At 36.8% G+C, this 18,310-nt stretch overlaps 1 protein-coding gene across 1 annotated transcript in view; it reads left to right on the top strand.

Annotated features, from left to right (window-relative positions):
- LOC121373677 (glutamyl aminopeptidase-like) overlaps positions 1-18,310 on the top strand; it is a 113,598-nt gene that overhangs the window by 55,786 nt on the left and 39,502 nt on the right. The window contains exons 3-7 of the mRNA XM_041500399.1: positions 9,686-9,795; positions 11,362-11,525; positions 13,603-13,723; positions 16,826-16,980; positions 17,693-17,806. Coding sequence (XP_041356333.1) covers positions 9,686-9,795; positions 11,362-11,525; positions 13,603-13,723; positions 16,826-16,980; positions 17,693-17,806 — 664 coding nt within the window. The remainder of the gene's footprint in view (positions 1-9,685; positions 9,796-11,361; positions 11,526-13,602; positions 13,724-16,825; positions 16,981-17,692; positions 17,807-18,310) is intronic.

The raw sequence follows: 18,310 nt of genomic DNA, 5'->3' as shown, positions 1-18,310 counted from the left end.
TGTCGGCGACGTTTTTGATGCATTTCCGGTAGTAGGATGTCATTCCCCAAAACGTTCTGATATCCTTCTTTGTGATGGGCAGTGGATATTCTTTCATAACACTAACCTTGTCAGGTTATGGCTTTACCTGACCTTGTCCATCAATATGTCCAAGTACCTTAGTTTCGGATGCTTCCAGCTCACATTTTGATGGTCTAACTGTCAGCTTATCTTTCCGAAGGTTATGGGAAACCTCCCGAAGGCTTTTCAGATGGTCATTCCACTACATACTATGGATTATGACATCATCGAAATACGTTTCGACATCTCTCACCGACCCCAATGCCAGTTTCATCAATCGAGCAAAACATGCTGGTGCTGTTTTCATTCCAAAAGGCATAACAGTAAACTCGTAGAGCCCAAATGGTGTAGTAAATGCACTCGTCTCCCGTGCTGATTTGGAGAGAGTTATTTGATAGTACCCCTTGGTCAGATCAAGTCGGTTGATGAATTTGGATCTCCCCACAGCTTCGATTGTTTCATCAATCCTTGGCATGGGGTAACTGTCAAATACTGTAAAGTCATTTAGCTTCTTGTAATTGATACAAATTCTTAGTGTCTTGTCCGGCTTTCCCACGAGAACGACTGGAAAAGAATATGGACTTCTTGACACTTTGATCAGCCCTTGCTTTAGTAGATCGTCAATGACATTCTTGACTTCACCTAACTTAGAATGGGGAATTCTGTAAGGCGCTTGACAGATGGTGGTATCAGATGTCACCTTGATATCATGTTCTATCAAGTCTGTACAGCCAGGCTTTGATGTCAATACATCTGAGAATTCTTCACAGATTGCTCGCAATTGTTCTTTTTGTTCTTGTGACAGCACCGGATTGATTCTGACATCTCGGTAAGACTCGGTGTCATCAGGAAAGATAAATCCAATCGATTCCTCTTCTTCAGTATCATTATGTGCACCAACATACATGGTAGTTCTGGGATGATATTTTCTCAACAAATTGATGTGATATACAATACACACTCGACGACCGCCAACTTGAACTGAATAGTTGACATCAGACACTTGCTTCACCACTCAGAATGGGCCCTTCCATTGTGCAAGCATCTTCTTTGAACTGGACGGCAACAAAACCAGCATTTGGTCACCAGGCCAAAACTTCCGTTCCTTGGCCTGTTTTGTTTTCTGTCATACCATGCCTTGATATACTCATGTCGTCTTGTCAAGTTTTTTTCAACCACACTGGTAACTAGTGCCAGGCGTTGCCTGACATTAGTATTGTGATGGCTTAATTTACCCCCTTGAACTTGAACTACGAATTTAAAGTTAAACCCACATATTCTAATAATGATTAACCCCATATATCCTAGCATAAGTATATATATATATATATGTCCTGATATGATGTCAGTCTGAAACTGTTGTCTACTTATCACAAACAAAACAATAGACTTCGTTCCCCTTATTACGTATACTCAAACTGTGTAGCGCACGCCTGTCATGATCACAGGTGCCGGGCTCGGTCGGCTCCTCCCTCCAGGACAGGAAAGGGTTGGGGTGGGTGGAAGAAGGCACCACCTGCACTGAAAGGTGCAAGAAAGTACCAGCATCCCGACCGGAGTCCGTAACAGGTGTGTGTGGAAGGGGGGGGGGGGGGGGGGGGGGGGGGGCGTCTTTCAGAGGATAGCTCAAGGACGAGAAGAAATGTTATGCAGCATGGCTAGATATTATCTGTGTTGATCCAAACCATTATCACAACAAAAACACCGACGGATCTATAGCAAATAAACATTTAATGAGACATTAGCGTGGATTCGATAACACCTGCGAACTCTTGACACCACCCTTTCACCTTCCCGTCGATAACCTGCCCGCGGTAATTGGCCGAGCAGACGAGATATGCTAAAAAATTCTATTTTCCGGAAAACCGTGTCCCCTTCGTTAACCGACATCTCCCGAATGCGATACCGCTTGTGTTACTACACTATCACCTGCTGGATAAATAACATCTGTTAACGTTTGCTAAGTACAAGTAAAACCATGTAGTACAGCGCGAGAAAATAACGTGTGGTTGTTTACCAGATACTAAGTACAACGGAGATGCGTCCTGAAGGTTGCATTGCACCAAATCAGATACTAGTACTTACGTGTCAAAGTTCAAGTTGTCAAATATTTACGGAGTTAAAGAAACTGCGGCTCTGACTAGTAGAAAGTCGAACACATATGCGTACAAGACAGGGGCGGGGGTGGAGGCAACTTCTCCCCTGGTACTGGAGCAAAATACCAAATTCGGGCAAAAATGATACAGATATATGGGCAAAATATTGTTAATGTTAGACCTTTTTACCATGTATTTCCATCATTCTACCCTCAAAATTAGTTGTAATCCATGTAAAAATGCGTAGTGATTCGTTTACAACCCTATATAGCTGTTTGGTAGTAATGTTAATATGAATAAATGTTGTTATGCAGATTGTGGCATTTTTTTTTTTAATTCGGGCAAAAGCCAATCTGCCCCCCAACAAAAATGGGAGCCCGCATGCATATGAACAGACGAAAAATAGTTTATTAAAGTTTCACCTCATTACAACAGAATAAAATTTCGCATGTAAATACAAGCAATATAAATTATTAAATTGTTATGAGCCACTCTATACTGAGATATGAGAGAGACTATTCGATAAAAAGTATCTAAAATACAAAGAAAACAATCCAATAAGTTAAAACAATAGCAGCACAAATAAAACAATAAGATATATACATCGTTTGCCGTTAAATTAGTAGAATTTTATATGGTATAGATGCTATATGCAATGTAGACAAGAGGTTCAAACTAGGTCAGGGTATCCCCTAAAAATCGAACTGCGATTTTAATCAAAACTAGGAAGAAGGAAGGAAGGAAATATTTTATTTAACGACGCACTCAACACATTTTATTTACGGTTATATGGCGTCGGACACATGGTTAAGGACCACACAGATATTGAGAGAGAGAGAGCAGAAAACTCGTTGCCGTAATAAAATGGACTTCTATTTTCGTAAAAAAATAGGGATTGCTCATAAAAACATTAATTAAAAGTCTTACATACCGTGTGACACCACCCCCACCCCACACCCCACACACACGTCCCCGCAGGTAGATTAAATGTGAGGTTCTACATTTTTATTGGTGTACTGCCTGGGTGAGTTTGATACGCAGCTTGATCAGTTTTATTAGAAAATGTTAACATTATCTACAGTGGAAACTGATTTGGTCCAAGAGAACCTGAAAGTTGACCATGAACAAACGAGGAATACATCGTGAACGAGTGATGTTATATGCGTTTTCACATCCCAGCAAGTGCCACACGAATGGTATATCGAATGCCGTGGTATGTGCTACCATGTATGTGGGAAAGTTTATATAAAAGATTACTGTGAGAATTACCAAATACAGTAGTCGATTAATCTGCTCTAGTGGTGTCGTTAAAAACATAAAACAAATTTGTTATTCATTTGTTTTGCGGGTTTTCTTACTCTCTTTTCTTTGTCTTACTTTCCAGTGTATGACTCTTCCTCTCTTTCTCGCTCATCCGTCTATCTCCTTTCTTAATTGCGTTCGGATCTCTCTCTCTCTCTCTCTCTCTCTCTCTCTCTCTCTCTCTCTCTCTCTCTCTCTCTCTCTCTCTCTCTCTCTCTCTCTCTCTCTCTCTCTCTCTCTCTCTCTCTCTCTCTCTCTCTCTCTCTCTCTCTCTCTCTCTCTCTCTCTCTGTGTGTCTCACTCTGCCTCCCTCTCTCCATCTCCTCTCTCTGTCTCTCGTTCTATTTGTCTGTTTTCTCTCTGCCTCTCTCGCTCCTCTCTCTTTCCTCACTCATTCCTGCCCCCCACCCACCCCCCACCCCCCCCCCCACCCCCCCCCCCCCACCCCCATCTCACTACCTCTACCTCTACGTTTGTTTCTCTTCTCTCCTTGTCTTTCATTCACGCGTACTCATTGCTGCCAACCCACTGCACATTAAGTATTTTAGTACCTCACATCGTAAAGATCGCATCATAATATTTACGATTATGACACGTGTAGCGCACCTGTTCCGTATATTCCACGTGTACCTCACACCAGTGCTTTAAGGTGAACAATTATGGCCCTGACTACAAGCAGCAGTATAACGGTAAAACACCCGTCAGTTAACCTGTTGTAGTAAAGTAGGGCTGCCACTTCACTTGGCAGACTTAGCGCTCAACTTTGGCTTCTTCTTAAAGCGATATACACTAGTTTGCGGCAATTTTAAAAATGTTATCGACTAATAGACTTTTTAACGATTATAATTACATATCAAATATATTTTTCTGCATAACATATTAGTGGCTGTATATTAAACGTGTTTCTTATCGTTCTAATATTTGTACTAGGTTAAATTTCATTTTATTTCCTAAAATATGTTTCTTTTTGTATGTACGAAATTATTTGAAGACAATCTCCAGTTTGGGCTTCTTACAAATATTGAGGCGACCAGAAACACATTGAATATACAGACACTGATTTTGTAAACAACTTAATATATTTAATATCTAAGTTTAATCGTAGAAACATTTTATTAGTCGCAAACATCTTACAATGCAGCAAACTCAGGAATGTCCCTTTAAAGCGACATACACTCGTTTTTTAAGTTAAAAGTTTAGTTTTTGTTTAACGGCATTACTAGAGCACATTTACTAATCATCAGCTATTGGGTTTCCTCTCAAGAGTATTATAATTAACAAATGTTTGGCATCCAGTAGCCAATTATTAATTAATTATTGTGCTCTTTTGGAGTCGGGGAAGAAACCAAACTTTACCTGCGTAGTAATGGATAAATCGCGTAGTTATCAAAGTTAAAGTTTGTTTTGTTTAACGATACAACCATAACACATTGATGTATTAATCATTGGCTGTTGGATGACAAACGTTTGGTCATTTTGACGTATAGTCTTAGAGAGGAAACCCGCTACATCGTTCCATTATTAGCAAGGATATTTTATATGCACCATCCCGCAGACATGACAGTACATACCACGACCTTTGATATACCAGGCGTGGTGCATTGGCTAGATCTTGTTAAAGAGATAGATCCTAATTGTTGAGGTGTTTTTTAAAAATAAAAGGTTTTTTTTATTTTTATTTTTTTTAACTTGCATGCATGTGACGTCATTAAATGTTTGAGTCTAACGTTTTATAAGCACGGGCCCGGAATTTCAGTGTGTCAATCACCGGCATGTGAACTTTGCTATATGAGCTTAACGATATCACTAGAGTACATTCATTTATTTACCATCGGCTGTTGTCAAACAAACATAAATGTTAAGCATTTGGTAATTTTTACATAGTCTTAGATAGGAAACCCGCTACATGTTTCCATTAGTAGCAAGGCGTCTTTTATATATACCATCCCACAGATATGATAGTACATACCACGGACTTACGAAAAATGGCCCAATGGGCCCACCGACGGAAATCGATCCTAGACTGACTGCACCCCAACCCTACTTTTTTAAACACAACTGCTATGTTTCACTAATAAACACTAGCGAAGTTATAGGGAGGGGGTCATGGGGTCTATGTTCCACCCCAATCACCCTTCTGTTTTCCCAACAAACGTTATATAGTATCCTGTCACCTCACAACATGACCCATAGACACTGTTGTTGCACCCCACCCCCACTTTCCCCCAATATGGGTTATCCCCAATTTAAAATCCTGGCTACGCCAGTGCTATTAAATCTATTGTGTGTTGGTTGAAATTAAACATTACTTAGATTTTATTGTTTAGATTATTCATTCCCGTACATTCGAAGTGTTTCTGGTCATCCTGGTGTTTGTAATACCACGAAATACATTTATCATAATACTGAAAACTCACGTACTTTTGAGAAGTAACGGTTATGGAGACGAGTTATTATTAGAGGGTATTTCCTCACGTCAACTTCACAGACTCTTGTTTCACTTTATCCAAACTTGGTGTCCATTTTCACGGGCTGAAACTTGGGTCTGCGGCTTTAAACGTCTCTCTCTCTACGACTGGTATAACAAAGGACGTGGTATATGCTATCCTGTCTATTGGATTGTGCATATAAAAGATCCCTTGCTACTAATGGAAAAATATAGCAGGTTTCCTCCCTAAGATTGTATATTAAAATACCAAATATTTGATATCCAATAGTCGATGATTGTTGGATAAATGTGCTCTGGTGGTGTCGTTAAACAAAGCAAGCTTTTGTAATGTTAGTGTTTTCAAAATATTTTAAACTTGCGAGACTTCTAAGCTGGTCTTCGGAGTGGCAGTCTTACATGCGATGCAGGAGGAATGAAACATCCTGTTACGAATCTCCTGATAGTGGATCATGTAGGGTGTGTACCACCAAATCAAATCCCACAGACGACAATAGTAACATGTGGCTAAAACTCCTACCTGCAGCGTATAAATCGACATATACACCACTGATATAAATATTACCACCCCTCACCCTTAAAGCAAATTAGAAAACAATGGGGTCAAGCTGCTCATTTCAGAGATAACAGATAGCGTCTATGACTACCCTCATTCCGAACATAATTTGAGGGGTTTTTTACAGGTACCCCATACATGTTTCAAGCACAAGGCTACTTGACACAGTGATACTAGATGAAATAAAATTTCCTAAATGTTTTGCTCAGACGACACTATTTGTTTTTACAACCAACACACTCACGTTTCACCAATAACTTGTGGTATTAGAAAGGATGGTGTGGGTGTTTGTTTGTTTTTGTTTTTGTTGTTGTTTTTGGGGGGTTTTGGGGGGTTTTCGTTGTTTTTTAACAAACACTTTTGGTATTAACTGCTCTATCAAAGGTTGGGTGCACTTCGAACTTTGACCCAACCGGAAGTTATTTAGTTTAGTACTCCCTGGAAGCAATCACGTCCTTTTGCAGAAATACGATTTTGTTTATGTTATAGAGATTTGTCATTCAGATGTATATCAAATGGCCGAATGTTGTGATGACATAATAATATTCTAATCGGGCTGGAGTGATCACCTAAGTTATGAGCGAAGATTCCATGAATTAAATACCTACGAAAATGGTTTATAATATACGCAGCCGGTTGCAGATGAGTATTTTAAATATTAAGGTGCAGGACTTAGCTCAGTCGGTCGAGTGCTCGCTTGAAGTGCTTGCGTCGCAGGATCGAACCACTTCGGTGGATCCATTCAACTGATTGGGGTTTTTTTTCGTTCCAACCAGTGCACCACACCTGGCCAAAGATCGTGGTATGTGCTTTCCTGTCTGTGAGAAAGTGCATATAAAAGATCTCTTGCTGCATTAGGAAAAAAAAATGTATCGGGTTTCCTCTATTCACTACGAATTACCAAATGTTTGATAGCCAATAGCCGATGATTAATTAATCTGCATGTACTGTATTGTCTCCAATTAACATTTTAGTGGTCTAGTGTTTTCACTTACATCACACTATAGCCCATCCCACAGAGAACGTTTTTTTTTTCATACTATGGAATTTATTACAAGCTATTTATCTCTCAGCCGACTGTTCTCTAAATTGCACACAAAAAAATAGTAAATTGTTGTTATTTCCAAAACACTTTTAGGTTTTTTCGTACATCAAACCAAACTGAATTTATTTACAAACAGCAATTTTCTAGAAGGATAGGACGGACTATAAATGGTATGTATTTTCGGTAATGGCTACATTTGTGGCACCTTTTTATCACACTGCGCTCTTTTACTCTTCATTCTTTGAATTCCATGATATTATTTATTGCAGAATCAACCTCTTCAATAATTTAATTTCTTTTGCTGTCGACTTAACATTCTTGTCCTTTACTACTGTCAAGAGACATTGCATTTGCAACATTCCACCATGGTGTCCTATGCTTGCGATTGTTAGTGCCGTGGGTTAGGCCATATTTATTAGCGATAGAGTACAAGACAGACGTATGGATTCCAGGAGGTACACATATATTGACCTCATCACTTATCAAGGACATTGTTAAAGTTAGATTTTGGTGGTGGTGGGGGGGGGGGGGTAATGACACCACTAGAGCATTGATTAATTAATCATCGGTTATTGGCCAATCTAATTAAAATTAGCTCCACTATTACATGTGGATCTAAAGACAGCCAGTTGGAGCTCATGTCCACCAATCAAAACCTTACTTGCAGAATCCTGCCAGTGATTTAAAACTAACAACACTGCGTAGTCCCCAATGTCCAGGTAACATTTCGTCTGTAAATAATAATTTAAATATTGACCAATCACACTTCGCCTTTTATAACGTTATTCGGGAGCATACAAATTCTAAAAATATCGGGCGAGTCTATTTTAGTGGCCGCAGTACAGCGAACCATACCAATACGTACGGGGTGGGTTATCAGTCTTCAATTTTACATTAAAAATTATTTATTTATTTATAAAATTAAAAAAAACTAAATCAGTCTTCAGTTTTACATTACAAATTATTTATTTTATAAAATAAAACATGTTTTAAGGCATTCGTAATTCACACGAAACATGTCGTATACCCTCAGGATAATTCGGAATGTTTTCAAATTATTTTTAAATCACTTGCAGGATTCTGCAAGTAAGGTTTTGATTGGTGGACATGAGCTCCAACTGGCTGTCTTTAGATCCACATGTAATAGTGGAGCTAATTTTAATTAAATTGGTTATTGGCAGTCAAACATTTGATGTTTCTAAAATATAGTTCATATCAGGAAGAGATCTGTCTATGTACTTCCCCACAGACAAAAACAGGCTAGGCCATACCACGGTTTTTAATACACTAGTACCAATTGTTGGGCACTGGTTGGAACCTGTAAAAAAAACAGTCAGAGAATGGGTTTATCGAGTGGTTTCGATCCTATATCCAAAGCACCTTAGTCAGTGGCGGATCCAGAAAATACATTTGAGGTGGGGTGGGGTGGGGCCAAAGACATGTGGCCAAAGTCCACAAACGTTCCCGAAGGTTTCATCGGATTCTCCAGCTTAAACACATGGGGGGACTAGGGCGCCCCCCCCCCCTTAGATCCGCCACTGTTAGCGAAGCGCTCAGCCAACTAAGCTAGATTGACGTGGGTGACGGTGTTGACTCATATAACAGAGAAATCACATTGTCAGTGACTAAAATTCCGGGCTCGTGTTAATAAAACTGACGTTAGATGCATGTAATTTATAAGGCGTTCTCATGACGTTGAATTCCCACAACTCTGTTATAGTACTTGAATCTTATTCTAAACTCTGAACGTTTTATCATCACCAGCATTGTGGTGGGGTGGAGGGGTGGAGGGGTGTTACAATAATGCCAAGACAGTGGGAATGATAGACATAGATGATAGATAAGAAACATAATGGAATGAAAGTATGAACAAGCCTTGTCGGGATTTGAACCACCGTCTTCAGTACGACTATTGGGCAGTTAAAGAAATTTTAAGAAGGTGTTCGCAGAGCCTTGAAACGTTACTTTTATTTCTGCACATCGGGTGTCCATTTTGTTATTTCGAAGTTTTGGCCCTCCCCTACACTTTTGACGACGACTGCTACACTTTCTTTTTCTTTCTTTAATGTTAAATAACTTTCAGGAATAATAGAGTGTCCCTGGAAGAGAGATGGTCGCTTTATTACATGTTTCTGTATGTATCACAGAAAGATAGTTAGTAAATTCCATCTTTTTTACAGAGCATTGGCGGCATCTCAGTTACAGTCGACTGACGCACGTCGGGTATTTCCGTGTTTTGACGAACCGGACTTCAAAGCTACTTTCAAAACCACTATCATACATCAACCAGGTGAGGAGTCGCGTGGACGTTACAACACGTTCTAGATTTAAAATTATATATTAATCTTATTGGTAATTTTTAATAAAGATAATTTAAAGAATTGTATATTTAAGATTCTGTAAATATTGTAATATTTTTTCATTCTTAAGTATATTAGGTTACCTTCGTGTTTAAGGATATGTTAAAGGCATATTGTCACAGACCACTGACCTATTAAATAACTTAACAAAATATTACCTAAACAAATATAAATTTGATCTGTCCCTAAATGTACTTTATTCAACCATCTATGTAACCACCAAACTCCACTTACTAATGATATTTTGTAAAAATTATTGAATTATGGCAATGGTCCATAATTCAAAAATTATTATTGCCAAGAGGGTTGACATGGATTTCACTCCATCATGGTTCAGTTATGGTAATTATCATTTATTATCCATTTTTAGAGAAATAAGGTCCATAAATCTGTGGCAGCATGCCTTTAATATGTAAGGATATTTATGTTTAACAATTTTTAAAAGTTATTTTTATCTTTCAGACTATTTGAATATTTTAATGTTTAAGAATATTCAAACATTTTGATATTTAAGGATATTTTCATATTAAAAGCCATATAATTTTGTTTAATTTTATAGATATTTCGAAAAGTTTCATATTTAATGATAACTGAATATTTTCATGTTTAAGAATAGTTTCGAGTTTAAAGACGTATAGTTATTTTCATGTTTAAGTATGTGTAAATGTGTTCCAAGTTTGACATTTTAATTTTAATTATTTAGAAATATTTCAATATTTTCATGTTTAAGGATACATGAATATTTTCATGTTTAACTTTATCTTTTTTATATACATGTATATTAAAGACATTTGAATATTTTCGCGTTTAAGGATATTTGAATGTTTTATGTTTAAGGATATTTCATATACAATTTTAAGCATATTTCAATACTTTCATATTTGAATGTTTTCGTGTATTTAATTATTTTAAACTTAAGGATATTTCAAAAGTTTGATATTTAAAGATATTCAAATATACAAATATTTCCACATTTAAGAATATTTAACAGCATCATGTTTAAGAATCTTTGCTTCATGTTTAAGAATATTTTCTTCATGTTTAAGAATATTTATTTATATGTTTAAGTATATTTGAATATTTAAAGGTGCTTGAATATTTTCATATTTAATTTCTTGTTTCATATTTACGAATATTTGAATATTTAAGGATATTTGAATTTAAAAAAAAATAATAATATTTAAGGATGTTTGAATATGTTCATGCTTAATATTTGAATGTTTAAGAATATTTGAATATTTAGGAATATTTGAATATTTAAGAATATTTGAATATTTATTTATTTATTTATTTATTTAAGGATATTTTAATATTTAGGAATATTTTAATATTTAAGAATATTTTAATATTTAAGAATATTTGAATATTTAAGAATATTTTATTATTTACGAATATTTCAATTTTTAAGAATATTTCCATATTTAAGAATATTTCCATAGTACAATATTTAAGGATATTTCATTATTGAAGAATATTTCGATACTTTCATATTTAAGGATACAATGCTCTCAGCAACATGCCGGTTTATCGGTCGTCAGTTCTCACCAGCGGTTGGCTGAAGAAAGAGTTTCTCAGCACGCCTATCATGTCCACCTACATCCTGGCATTTGTTGTCGCCGATTTCAAGTCTCGTAATTACAGCTTTAACAATGGATACGAGGTGACATAGATTATTTATTTATGTAGTTTAGTTCAGTTCAATTCAGTTTAGTTCAGTTTAGGTTTAGTTTAGTTTTAGTTTATTTATTTAGTTAATTTTTTCATTTATTTACTTGTTTTCATTTTATATATATGTGTGTGTATATATATATATATATATATATATATATATATATTATATATTATTATTATTATTATTATTATTAATTGTGCTTATTCTTTTTAATCCTTTCTTTCATTTAATTGTTTGTTTGTTTGTTCATAATCCAACCATACCATTATTTACTGACTGGCTGACTGGCTGACTGACTGACTGACTAACTGACTAACTGACTGACTGACCGATTAACTGCTTGGCTGACTGACTTTACTAACCATTAAGTTGTTTTGTAGTTAATACTATATAATTCCAATCTCTAAAAATGCCCGAGAAATTTCCTTGAGATTCTATTTTTAGACATCAAACAGTAATCGTCTGCTGTCAAACTTCCAAGTGTTAGACATCGTAACATGTCAGATGTTCCTATATAATTTTTGGGAGATTTTAATTTAAACACGTTAACTCTCACAAATACTTGTGTCGCACCACTTGAAGTCACACACACGCCAAAACCACCCTGTGTTGTCGCCACTTCCACAATTACAAGGCCAGTAAACACAGAAACTCGCGACACACCTGTTTCATCCATTTCCGGAAACATTGAAACCACTTTCTCCATGTCAAATCTATCAACATATGGAATTTTCACGCATTCAAAATTTGATAACTGTAATTTCAACGTCGTAATTGGTAAATCTGGACAGTAATCAAAAAATGGCGCCCATGCAGTTCGTAGTTAAATATTCATACACTAACCGCTTCACATATAAATTATACCATACAAAATAGATCGCTTCAGACATTTTTATTACATGTTAAAAGTTATTGAAATTACTTACGTTATATGTTTATAGTGAATTCAAAATGTTTTTAGTTGGTATTGACATTTAATGCAAAAAAATTAATATGAATTGTATTAATGATTGTAGCATTGTCATTCGCTCATTCGGCTATTAACGGGAAAAGCCGAACCACCATAGGGATTCCGCTAATGTTGAGTATGAATTTCGTGTTAATAAAATAGTAAATAGTTGGAAAATAGAGTTCACTTTTTATTTCAAAAAGCTTTACATTAATGACATGGTTATGTGTTTGGAATTATAAGAATTGAACGTGAAATTTTTTGAGTTTCATGCGAGTATGAAACGCAAAACCGCTTTACACACTGTATGAATGGCGTACAATACAATCAGGTAAAGGGGTTTTCTTCCAAATTCACCATATAACATATTTACAGGAGTATTCTTTTGAACTGGAGCTAGATATTTCAAAAATTGAATATGAAGTTTTTCTATATTATTGAGATTGGCAAAACCCCATATCTCGCACCCATATAACAATTGGATTCGGTATTCTATAGACAAACAAAATCCATTACATTTTCATAATATATAAAACATAGTTTTCTGAGCCTGTTCAAATAAGGTTTTCTAACATAAGTTAAATCTATTTGTTTTATGAAGCCAAATGCCAAGATATTTAAATTCATCAACATTTTCAAGCTGAACGTCGTCTATAAACCATTTACTTCTATAGTCCTTTTTGTTTCCACCGAATATCACCACTTTAGTTTTTGTTATGTTGATTTCAAGTTTCCAAGTTTTGCAGTAGTCCTTGTATGCGTTTAATAGTTGTTGAAGATCTTCAGATTCTGTTGCTAGTAGGGCGGTATCATCAGCATACATCATAGTTAGTAAATTAAGACAAAGATCTTCAGAGTATATATCTATATCATACGCAGTAATTGACACACCTTAGACGGAGTGTTGGTTGCATACACTGGAATTTTCCTCAAAAATACGACCGCTGTGTATATAGACATTTTTGTGCTAGGTGACAAACATGGCGGCGTCCATTGAGATTGTATTTATGGAATTCATCTTTGTATTTATGGAATTCCAAATTGTTGTTGTTGTTTATTGTGTTTTTGTTGTTGGTGTTACTGTTCTTGTAATTAATATATAAATGTTGTTTAAAGTTCAGGGTGTGGGCGCAACCGGAAGCCTACTCTCAGACGGAGCACGCGATGGATTTCGGGATCAAGGCTTACGAGTTCTTCACCGAGTACTTCAACATCAGCGACGTCGTGCCCAAGGCTGGTAGGCTCAGTCTTTATAGACCAATTGCCATGAACATTTATCGAATGAATGAATGTTTAATAACACCCCAGCACGAAAAATACATAGGCTATTGTGTGACAAACTATGGTAAATACAACAATTAAGTAATGATCAACATCGATATAAAAGTCTAAGAGGATGAAATCGAAAGGATTCCATCACATTTCTCCGTCCAAATAGATCTTTTCTAGTTTCTCCCGAATGACTGTACTCCACCAAATGTGGAGTAGCGTTAGAGTAAACTGACAGTGCTGACCATTTCTCGAATAACAACTATACAGATAAACGACCACATTTAGGAAGCTTGTTGTTTGGTTTTCTTAAACGCACGTGTCCGAATTTACAAAGCCAGTTTATATATATATATTAAAAGGACACCTGAAAGCCATCAAAATATGTTATGGCCATTTCACAATATGAAGCATCACTGACTAAAATGATGCCTAATGCAATACCCTATTTTGACCGTGTACACGCTTTTTCATATTTTTGGTGGCTGTAGGCTATGTTCATGATAGGTGCCACCGGTAGGGCAGGATATGCTCATCTTTCGCGAACACCTGATATCATCACTGTTTTTACAGTGAATCATGAGTGCACGCCATCACAGCTTTATATATTTACTTCATTGATCTCCTCCATCCTGTGCAGGTTTGGGTTTTTAAATTAGTCTTGGGAGTGGCAGTCCTCCTACAGGCGGGGCAGAGGATATGATACATCTTATTGCGTATATCCTATGGAGTGGCAGTCCTACAGGCGGGGCAGAGGATATCATACATCTTATTGCGTATATCCTATGGAGTGGCAGTCCTCCTATGGACGAGCACTTGATAGTGGATCATGGAAGCAATCACGAATTTGTTTCCCTTCGACTCTGCAATGTGTAGAGATACGGCTTTGATATCGGAATACAGTTTAGTCAAACAGTCTTCGTAAATTCGGTCCATATAGTTTCACATTATTATTTGATGAAACTATAAAATGTCCTCTCTTTTTTTCATCCTATCCCTAAGTTTCTATAAAAGAAGGATAAAGTGTTTTTCTTCCTTTTGATTTACTAGTCGTGGTGCACTGACTGAAGCGAGAAATACCCCAATAGGCCCATTGTCACGGGGATTCTATAATACCCGTAACTGAATAAAACACGATTATCCAAATATCTCTCCTAACTGTATATCTATTAGATCTCTCTGTAACAGGCGGTATATACCCGCTGTGGCTCGTCTCTAGGTATAATCAGAGATACGATATACACAAGTATATATTATTATAGCACGTTTAGTTCACTAGAAAACACAACAAAAACACAATACACGTTGGAATCTGTATTAACCTACGCTGACAAAAGTACAGCCGCAGTAGTTAATTAATAACAACAATAATAACAACCCAGAACTGATCACTTAATTAGTTAATCTCTAGGTGTCTAGTTTACACAATATGCTAATCACTTCACCGTGACACAACACCCACACGTGTGATAATTGAGAAGCGCTTCTAGGGGAACTTAATTAATAAAGGAATTACAACACTATTCCTAACTGGTTAATTTTTAATTAACCCTTAACTACTCGTTCAATAACGTGTGATAATTGAGAAACGCTGCCAGGAGAACTTAATTAATAAAGGAATTACAACACTATTCCTAATTAATTTTTAATTAACTCTTAACTACTCATTCAGTAACCTTGTAACACAAAATTAATACTGGTACCTATCACAATAAAGACAATAACCTACAGTTTACCTAGGTCTTCTATGATGACTGGCTAAGCTTTATATTACCAAATACTCGTATAATGTTAGAACCATAAGTCTACGATTTACTTCGTCAGATGACCGAAGACACTGTCTAAAGAATATTGGTATAATACAGTATTAAAATATTTAAAAGTCACATCAATCACATCAAGGTTATACAACAGAGCAGAAATAATATATATATTTACCAAAGTCCAAACGGACAACGTTCCCTGGGAGCCGTCCTTTTTGCTTCTCCCCGATATCTCTAAACCCTAGCTATTTATTATAAATCAGAAAATCGCCTGGGGGTACAAGGCGGTACCTCACGTATCATCTGAATTTCCACAGCGACCAAGACGGCATATCTTTCTCTTAGATCGCCAGACTGGCTGTCGCCAACCGCGAGCAATCCCCTGGCCATAAACAGCACTACCGGAGATATTACGTAACTACTAGCCACATGGCCTCCACACCTTCTCTGGGTGTGTATTAGGCGTACCGATCGAGGACCGTCGCGCAGAGTATTACGTAACAAGTTGCCCACCTAGCTAAGTGCAATTTGGAACTGCACACGGCCTTCTAAAACAATTAATATCGCCACAGGCGAAAACAAAAATTAAGAGCATGTACCGTCACACCCATCGACGGGGATCGAACCCAGACCGACCGCGCATCAAGCGAACGCTTTACCACTGGGCTATGTCCCTCCCTCATAGTTAAACAAATGAATGAGAGGAATGTTTTATTTAACGACGCACTCAATACATTTTATTACGGTTATATTGCGTCAGACATATGGTTAAGGACCACACATATATTGAGAGAGGAAACCCGCTGTCGCCACTTCATGGGCTACTCTTTTCTATTAGCAGCAAGGGATCTTTTATGTGCACCATCCCACATACAGGGTAGTACATACCACGGCCGTTGATATGCCAGTCGCGGTACGCTGGCTGGAACGAGAAATAGCCCAATGGGCACACTGACGGGTATCGATCCCAGACCGACCGCGCATCGAGCGAGCGCTTTACCACTGGGCTACGTCCCGACACTTAAACGAATGAATGTTTAACGACAGACCAGCTCGGAAAATAAAAACTAAGGCTAAATGAGACTAAACCTATTGAAATTATTGAGACTATTTCCTGTTTTGACCAACAGAGTAGACTTAAATATATATTTTTAATTTTAATAAAACATACAGTTTTAATTATGTTAATTATATTTTATTTCTACAAAAGCCTGCAATTTTATTTTTATTTTATTTTTACTAATATATCCAATTATATTTTTATTTTTTATTTTTAATAAAACATACAATTTTGTTTCTATTTTCAGATCACGTAGCAGTTCCGGATTTCAGCGCAGGCGCAATGGAGAACTGGGGTCTGGTGATTTACCGTGACACGGCCCTACTGTACGACTCTGAAGTATCGTCGAGTTCAAACAAATACATGGTCACTCTCATTGTGGCGCACGAGATCGCACACTCCGTAAATAGATTATTTATTTATTTATTTATTTATTTATTTATTTTATGATGTTGGAAATTAAGGGTTAATTTTTGGATTGGTTGATGGGTTGGATAAGTTTGACGTAATTTTTCCTCCATTTTTAGTTTTTTAAATTTAACTATTTATCTATCCATCTTCGTTTGTCTTAAATATTTATTTATTTATTTATTTATTTATCATTGTGTCCTCCGCTCATTAACTTATCTGTTTATTTCTCTGTCTGTCTATTCATTATTATTTCCATTTTAGTGGAGTTTCTATTATTTATTTATTTATTTATGTGTATTTGCTCTCTCTCTCTCTCTCTCTCTCTCTCTCTCTCTCTCTCTCTCTCTCTCTCTCTCTCTCTCTCTCTCTCTCTCTCTCTCTCTCTCTCTCTCTCTCTCTCTCTCTCTCTCTCTCTCTCTCTCTCTCTCTGTATATATATATATATATATATATATATATATATATATATATATATATGTCTATCTCTGTCTTTCTCTGTCCAGTGTTTGTCGTCTATATATAGAACATCAGATTATTATGTTTTGATATTATTTATTTGGCGAAATTTAGATACCCGTTTAATAGGCGAGCTTCTGCAAGACAAATAATCACGATATCAAAACGTAGTAACCTGATTTCGTTTTATCGTTCATCTCCTTTTAAGCTATATTTTTGCAACATGTTTCTTCCTTTGTCTTTCTAGTGGTTCGGCAACATGGTGACGATGAAGTGGTGGGATGACCTGTGGCTGAACGAGGGTTTCGCCAGCATCCTCATGTACTTCGCCATGGATAACACCTACCCGGAGTGGAACGTGGTCAGTCTATACATCGTATATATACACATGTATAGATATATATATATATATATATATATATATATATATAGAGAGAGAGAGAGAGAGAGAGAGAGAGAGAGAGAGAGAGAGAGAGAGAGAGAGAGAGAGAGAGAGAGAGAGAGAGAGAGAGAGAGAGAGAGAGAGAGAGAGAGAGAGAGAGAGAGAGAGAGAGAGAGAAAGTGACAGACACAGAGAGAGATACAGAGACAGACACACACACACACATACACACACAGAGGAGGGAGGGAGGGGATGGAGGTGGGATAGAGAGAGACAGACAGACAGAGACAGACAGACAGAGACAGACAGAAAGACAGACAGACAGAGAGACAGATGTCAAATCTAGTCACTCCATTATATCAAAAGCCGTGGTATGTGCTATCCAATCTATGGGATGGTGGATATAAAAAATCCCTTGCTGCTAATCGTAAAGAGTAGCCCATGAAGTGACGACAGCGGGTTCCCTCCCTCAATATCTGTGTG

This window comes from Gigantopelta aegis, chromosome 5 (genome assembly GCF_016097555.1).
Source record: "Gigantopelta aegis isolate Gae_Host chromosome 5, Gae_host_genome, whole genome shotgun sequence".
NCBI lineage: Eukaryota > Metazoa > Mollusca > Gastropoda > Neomphalida > Peltospiridae > Gigantopelta > Gigantopelta aegis.
This window is presented reverse-complemented; position numbering and strand designations above follow the sequence as displayed.